The sequence below is a fragment of the Zea mays genome, chromosome 4 (genome assembly GCF_902167145.1).
Source record: "Zea mays cultivar B73 chromosome 4, Zm-B73-REFERENCE-NAM-5.0, whole genome shotgun sequence".
Taxonomy (NCBI): Eukaryota; Viridiplantae; Streptophyta; class Magnoliopsida; order Poales; family Poaceae; genus Zea; species Zea mays.
The window spans coordinates 104,719,870-104,727,169 of NC_050099.1; the positions used below are offsets into that span (position 1 = coordinate 104,719,870).

Consider the following 7,300-nt stretch of genomic DNA (forward strand, 5'->3'; position numbering starts at 1 on the left):
ATATGAATGAATAAATAACATATATTGTCTCTATAAATTCTTATTCTCATGAATAGTGAAGGTGCGTCCTTCATGACATTTGTTTGAAGATCGTTATATCCAAAAGGAGATAATGCTTCGAAGGACGAAGATTTTTAATCTTTAACGCTTGTGTTGCCTTGTTCTTGATTTACAACATTTGAGAACAAGTGAACAATACCAATAAATACAACGTCATCCAAAGGGTAATAGAGATATTTTGCTACAAAATTTAATTTTCTTAAGTTAGAGTTAGGCTATGAGCTAACAGCTAAGCATATCAAAATATTATAAAACTCTATGGTATTGTAGTGGAGCTATTCTATATGGAGTTGTGTAGCTACAGTTGGTGGAGAAGAACAATTATGTTATTTCCAGCAATGTTGGTCACTTGTTCTCGAATGTTGTGAATCAATGACAAGGCAACACAATTGATAATTATCAGGGACCTTCGTCTTCCGAAGCTTTATCTTCACATGAGGATAATGTTCATTAGACGAAGGTCAGAAATGACATACCTTTATCATTTAATGTATGAATAAAAATGCGAGAGAATGAAGACAGTGTCTGCATCTTATTAATTCATTAATTCATTCATGTTTGCGTTTTATGCAATATATATGAATACTAACAAAATTAGTATTACATTGATACCTTCGGCTTGCTCGAAGGCGAGGACGCGAGAGATCGATTACAATTCAGCGTGAACAATATGGTGCTACTGTTCATCTATTTATAAGGACGGGACGCAACCCAGATAAAATTACATTCATGACCTTGACATTTATCTATTATCATAACACAAAACATTATGGACTGAGTAGTCTTTGTCCCTTTTCAGTCATCATCATACTTGGTCTTCGTCATCACATCAAAACCGAAGCTCTTCGGCTACAGCTTCGTCGTCCATTCTTATCATCTTCGGGCTACATCTTCACCTTGTTATAAGAGAAAACCTCCATCCCGAAGCCGAAACACCCTGTAATAATCTATGTCATATTAAAAACATATGACCAGTCACGTTTTTGAGGACATTTGGAGGAATAAGGCCCCCAACAAGCAGTTTACCCATCTAATCTCTCATCTTATTTTCAATTTCAAATTACACTCTATAAATAATATAAAAAATATAAACATCATTCTGCATGACCATATGCACGATCTACTCGATAACCTTAAGTGTAAGAGTGGTAATGGACTTAACATTTTAAGTATAAAATTTAAGCAAATTAGAATCGAGCTTTATTTTTATTTATTTTAAACTAAAATTGTTTAAAGGCTAAAACGAAGAATGAAGAAACATTTAGATTGTGATACATTACCACCCTATTTAGGCTGTCTACAGCATATTATGTAAAATATAGGATTTGCACTATTTATAAAGTGACGTTTAAAATAGAGAACTAGAGTCTGTTCGCTTTTAATCTATATACCAATTTATACTGTTCTTAAAATGTTTTGTTTTTATGATCTACAGCAGAAGATGTCATACGACTGTAGCTGAGACGACAATTTGAAAGTTTTCGGAGGCAATCCGGCGGCGCCATCATATTCATTTCCCGCTCGCTCTACCAAATTTTGCGCACTGAACATCTTCTTTTAACTGGAGCAGCAGAGAACTGAAAAGTGCCCGCCTCTCGCTCGCATCAGGAAATCAACGACTGAGTCTCCACGACTGTCGGTCACTTCGGATGGCGGCACCACCGGAGGGGAATGTCCGCTTAGGCGAGGGGTGGGACGAGGACGACGTGCTGGAGCCGCAGCCGCTGGAGGTCATAGCGCCGGATGTCAAGTCCAAGAAGCGCAATCCGGCGCCCGGAGTTCGGGTTGTTGGTCGCCGGATCTACGATCCAGAGAATGGCAAGACCTGCCACCAAGTGAGCTAATCTGCCCGTCCTTCCTGTTCCCCTGCTTCTGACTTCTCTGAGATACGCAGATTTGACTCGTTTTGCTTCTCTGTTCTCTGCAGTGCCGCCAGAAGACAACAGACTTCGCAGCGGCGTGCAAGCAAGTCAAGAAGAAGGGTCCGTGCCCAGTCAAGTATTGCCTCAAGTGCCTCCTTAACAGGTAAATAGCCATCCTCCATTTCTCCCCAGCAGGTCCAATTTCTTTCTCAGCTTCAGGCTGGTCTGGTTTCCTTAGGTATGGCGAGAGTGCCGAGGAGGCGGCCGGCAAGGAGGACTGGATCTGTCCTAAGTGCAGGGGCATCTGCAACTGCAGCTTCTGTAGGTGAGCGTGCATATATGATTTGGGGGTGCTGGTGCTTCAGTTGTCATGGTGATGGTGGGTGGGGAATCTAGATCTTATTTGTCTTGTTGGCGTTTGACCAGAAAGAAGAAAGGCGAGATGCCAACTGGGATAATGGCCCACATCGCCAAGGCTTCCGGGTGCACCTCTGTCCATGATCTCCTTAAAAAGGGGTCAGATGTGGTTTCTGCTGCACAGGCGATTCTCAAGGTGAATGGTAGTGACAAGGTATTGCTCTTTTACTCTCTAACTCTATGTTGTGCCTTGCAATAATACATTCTCGTTGATATGTTTTGGTGTCACACTGCTACAAACATTCAACAGGGCACAAAGAGATCCCGAGGGACAGATGCTGCTGCTGAGGTGGCGACTGAAAAGGATGTAAATATAGGCATTGATATCAATACAGTTATAGCAGATGAAGGAGATGAAAATATAGGTGTTGATCTCAATTCACTTCCTTCTGTTGATACCAAGAAAAGGCAGAAGCGGCAGAAGCTCAAGCACAGGACAAAGAAGGATCCTGCTGATGCAACGTCACATGGAGTCAATACTGAACCATTGCAGATGGATGGGAACCTTGATTTTCTCAATAGTAAAACTGTGCGACCCAGGGGTACCCCAGTCACTAAAATTGCAGGCGCAGAGCTTGATGACGAGGATACTGGGGCTGCAATTCAGTTTATAGAATTCTGCCGTGCATTTACAGAGGTAGTCAAAGGCAAGAAAGAATGACCTTACTTTTATAAATATAATGGTGCATGCCTGGTTTTGTTAACACCTTGATATAACTTGTTCATCCAGATGAAAGGATCTGAGCTAAAAGAATGCTAGAATTTGTCACACGAGGCTTAATATAAGCCTTGCACTGATGAGTTGCTACACATCACTCTGGATTTAGCTGCCTACTGTACCTCTCCAATCGTATCCAAACACTATAACAACCATTTTATGGCGAGCTAGTGACTATGAACCCTTGTTTATTATAGCAGTAGTATACTGCAATTTCTAGAACAAGAATGGCAGTGAAAGTATTTTGGTAGCTATGACCTGTTACAACATGTAAAGTTGTTCACTAACAATTAGAAGAACAGTGTCTTCCTTCTTTCTTTCTTTGAAAGCTGATGTTATGAAAGTGCTCATTATTGCAGAAGTAATGCAAAGCATAATACATCAGTCGCCCAGTTGCTATATCAAGGCATTTTCATGAAAGTGTTAATTTTTTTTTTGCATATAGGCAATGCATAGTAATCAAACATTTATTATCATGGTGTAATGGAATCATGGCTAAATGAACAGATACATCATACTAAAAGTGTTATAAGGTTCAAATGAGCGAACGGGTGCCTAGCTCAATTGGTTAGCTGGCTCACGTTTCAAGTTCTAGGTTCGACATCCTGTTGGAACGAATTTTAGACCGAAGTTTTAAAAAATCCCCTCGCCATGTCTCCATCTGTCCCTCTGGGTGCAGAGAGAGGCACCCTGGCCTCTAATAACGGTGCGGCCCAACCTGGGGTTGTGGCAATGGTCATCAACCTAGTTTTATGGTCTGCTCCATGGGTGAGTCAGGGGTTTACACTGCTTGCCTCCCTCTGTGGGAGCACCTTGGCCTTTGATAATGGTGTGGCCCAACCTAGGGGTTGTGGCAATGGTTGTTGGCCTAGTTTGTGGTCTGCTCGAGGCAGCGGGGTTTTCTCAGTTGTTGTACTGAGATCTTAGTGCAACCATGGAGCGGTCTTACCCTAACCGACCGTGTTCTTTATAAAGTTCAAATGAATTAGATTCTTTAATGCAGTCTTCATAAATTGTTTATTCTTTCCACCAAAACATTTCAATTTCCTTAGCATAAACAGTTGAACACTTACTTTCACGGCAAATTAAATTATGTAATAACATCGAACATGTTCTTTCACACAGATTTTTCAAATAAAGAAAGGGCAACCAGAAAAAATTCTTCAAGATTTAGTTGGAGGCCGTGAACTTCGGTTTGTATCCTCAGTTGTTGCTGGGTTTCATATAAATTTGTTATCTGTCATTCAAGAAGGAAAGGGGAAGAAGTAAGTACAATCCAAGTTGATAGCTCCTTAACATTTTTTAATGTAGTTATTAAAGATTAATAGTGTTGTTTTGTCTCTAGGCCTCTGGCTTACACAAGAGACGGAGATGCATGGGTAATTGATATTGGCAAATATATAAGTGAATCAGCTTCTATATCAAAAGGGTTTCCTCTCAACCATATCAATCAGGGGATATCAGGATATAAAAACTTGAGCCCTTCTTGTAAGCTGCGTGTTCTGAATTTTCTTTGTGATGAGACCCTCTCTACTGAGTGAGTAGTGTCTATTACATTTAGCAAAAAATAATATACTTCTGCCACTCTTTTTGTTCGTATTTTTATGTTTTAACCCTCTATTGATTGAGTAGTACTTACTCCATTTACTAAAATTAAATTACTTCACTGCCACTTTCTTTGTTTTATTTAGATTTTAGAAGGGAAATATGTTTTTATTATTCTTTTTTAGAACACAAAAAATACGACTGTCTATTATATGTTCACAGGAAATAAATTAAATTAATTTGGTAGCACAAGTCTACAGCATCACGTATACAATAATATGGAAGTATATTGTTATTCTATATTAATGATTTATTAACTTTGTTTAGCAAGCTGAGGAACTGGATTGACATGCAAAATGACATAGCTGCTGAACCAGTGAATGCTGCTAGAGAAAAGGCGCGTGCTGCAAAAGAAATGGTATTCAGCTTAGCGAGCCTTCTCTTTCTAGGATCACGACCATAAATCATTCTACAATACCTTTGTTTTGTTTCTTAGGTAAAGGAGCTAAAGGAAAGGCTAAAGGACAACATGAACAAAATAATTGTTTCACCAAATGAAGCAGCAGCCTCTAACAGTGAAGCAAATAAGTATATTATTTCCCAAATAAAGGAGGCACAGGAAGTCAAGCGTGCAGCCATAAATGGTTTGAACAATATGATTCGATATATCTAGAACTTCTCACTTTAAATTTGTTTTAGCTTTATGCATTTTTCAGTTCTCTATTTGTTTGATCGCTTGCATCTTTTATTTTAGGTGTTTTAATGCCACATTTCCTTTTTCTTTTCCTAACACGATGGAGAGCTGTGTATCATTGATTTAAAACAAGAGAGTTAAAACACAAACAAACACCCCTAAAAAGATATTACATTTGTGCTTGATAAAGATTAGAAGGTAAAAAACAACCTGACCTAGAGAGTCTAGCTATCTGAGCTAAGTAAGGGCTGTGATAAAGCACAGCCCCTTGGCTCCTGCCACATTGCATGTCTGTCACTCCTCACTAGCAAGAGTGAGGGACGTGAAGATCCTTGGGGCAACGCTCCTAAAACACACTCATTCACGTGTTTCCAAAATACCGCACGTGTCTAGGATAATAAGAGAGTTTAAACCTTTTTTAATAGTACCAATCACAACTGAACTACCCCTGCACCACCAATCGTCAAAAGACATGACCATGGTCTGAGGTGAAAGGTTAGTGAGGCCCACCCTTTGAAGTAATAGAAACCAAATTTGTCAGGTGAAAACACAAGTAACCAAGAGATGCTGGATGGTCTCTTGTTGGTCACAAACCGATCTGCTGTTCAGAAGGTCCCTCCACACTAACCGATCTGCTGTTCAGAAGCAATTATGAGCCGCAAACGAAAGGAACAAATGACATTTTGTGGGAGCCAATTCACTTATAAGTCTTCAACACAACTGTTGGGTGCTGCAGATGTGATTATTCACAATGTGATAGTGCCATTGAGTTCCCACAAAATGTCATTTCATATTTCACTTCTTTCCTTGGCTTGTGGCTCATAATCACAAATGTTTTATGGCTTGCGGCTCAATCACAATTATGAACCACAAATGCTTCTTGCCATACACCAGGAATTTAGTGATACTGCCATGTGATTATTTATGTTAATCTTAAGATGTGATTTTTGAGTAGTTTCATCTGCCTAGTATCCATTGTTTCATAAATTGTTGTAATGCTAGTTGCATTTGTTAGTCTTTTGGCCTTGCTAGTTGGCATAAGAATGCAGCTTAACTGGGAATTTCTGTTTACTCAACCTCTATTTACTAAGTAGACTTGTGCAATACATTGACTTGTGACATTCCAAGCAAAATGTTTTTGAGCAGTATATCATCATTTTCTGCAGTATTTGCTTGTCTTATGGTGTTATATGTAAACAAATCCAGCTAGCTGTTTTGTATTCATGTTCATCTTTTGCTTCCCAGACATGGCAACTATGGAGAAGCAAGGAGGTTTTTGGACCAAGCCTCTGATGGTAGAGAAAGGGGCAGCATATTGGAAGTTAGATGGTTACTGTGATAACTCAGCAATATTGCTTCAAGGTTTTGTTTGAAGTTCTTATGCAATATGGTTTATTTTTACACTTGTAGCCTCTGGAATGCTACATTACTGATTTGTCATATCATGTTTATCTCAGAGTATGGTGGCGATGAATTAATGGCAAATAAAGACAAGTGGTTTATGTTTACTGAAGACGAGGAGAAAATAATTGAAAAACATTTAGCCACTAGGTAATGAGTTTGTCTTGCCACGTTTGGATGTGTTTCTACCTTTCCAATGATGGTGAACTTCTCTTTTGTTGCTTGTATATCATGAAATTTATCTGTTGGAAACCCTATCTGTATTTTCTTCTGTTGTTGATCCTCCAACTATTGCTATCAAAAACCATTTTATGTAGTAGCATCCTAACAAATGTGGCATACAATTCATTCCAGTATACCTGAACTATTGTGATCAATGAACTCCAACATGTAACGAATGATTAGAGTTGACAATCAGTCCTTCTACGGATACCTTGCTTCCAGAGAAAAAACAACTGAACTCGTCTTGACATGTGCCGTACTCCTGGTGTAGCGTATCGTCTCGCTCATTCGTCGTATGGGTTCCTGTAGCGAGTCCTTTGTTGACATTTCGTAGTAGTACGTGGTGGGTCTCGTGGGTTAAGCCCCATGGTGTGACCGTGT

At 39.5% G+C, this 7,300-nt stretch overlaps 1 protein-coding gene across 1 annotated transcript; it reads left to right on the forward strand.

Annotated features, from left to right (window-relative positions):
- The first annotated feature begins 1,657 nt into the window (after positions 1–1,657).
- On the forward strand, positions 1,658–7,044 carry LOC100501915 (Zinc-finger domain of monoamine-oxidase A repressor R1 protein). Its single transcript, NM_001196554.1, has 11 exons — positions 1,658–1,895; positions 1,988–2,085; positions 2,161–2,247; positions 2,349–2,493; positions 2,590–2,976; positions 4,183–4,322; positions 4,403–4,594; positions 4,930–5,020; positions 5,099–5,246; positions 6,542–6,658; positions 6,754–7,044. The coding sequence occupies exons 1-11, from the start codon at positions 1,710–1,712 to the stop codon at positions 6,849–6,851; spliced, it is 1,689 nt and encodes a 562-aa protein (NP_001183483.1). The 5' UTR covers positions 1,658–1,709; the 3' UTR covers positions 6,852–7,044.
- Positions 7,045–7,300: the final 256 nt, after the last annotated feature.

Excerpts from the sequence above, each read along its gene's own strand:
- LOC100501915 (NM_001196554.1), top strand. The coding sequence starts at position 1,710 with ATGGCGGCACCACCGGAGGGGAATGTCCGCTTAGGCGAGGGGTGGGAC. Across the intron at positions 4,595-4,929 it reads GATGAGACCCTCTCTACTGA|CAAGCTGAGGAACTGGATTG; the intron begins GTGAGTAGTGTC and ends AACTTTGTTTAG. Across the intron at positions 6,659-6,753 it reads CTCAGCAATATTGCTTCAAG|AGTATGGTGGCGATGAATTA; the intron begins GTTTTGTTTGAA and ends TGTTTATCTCAG.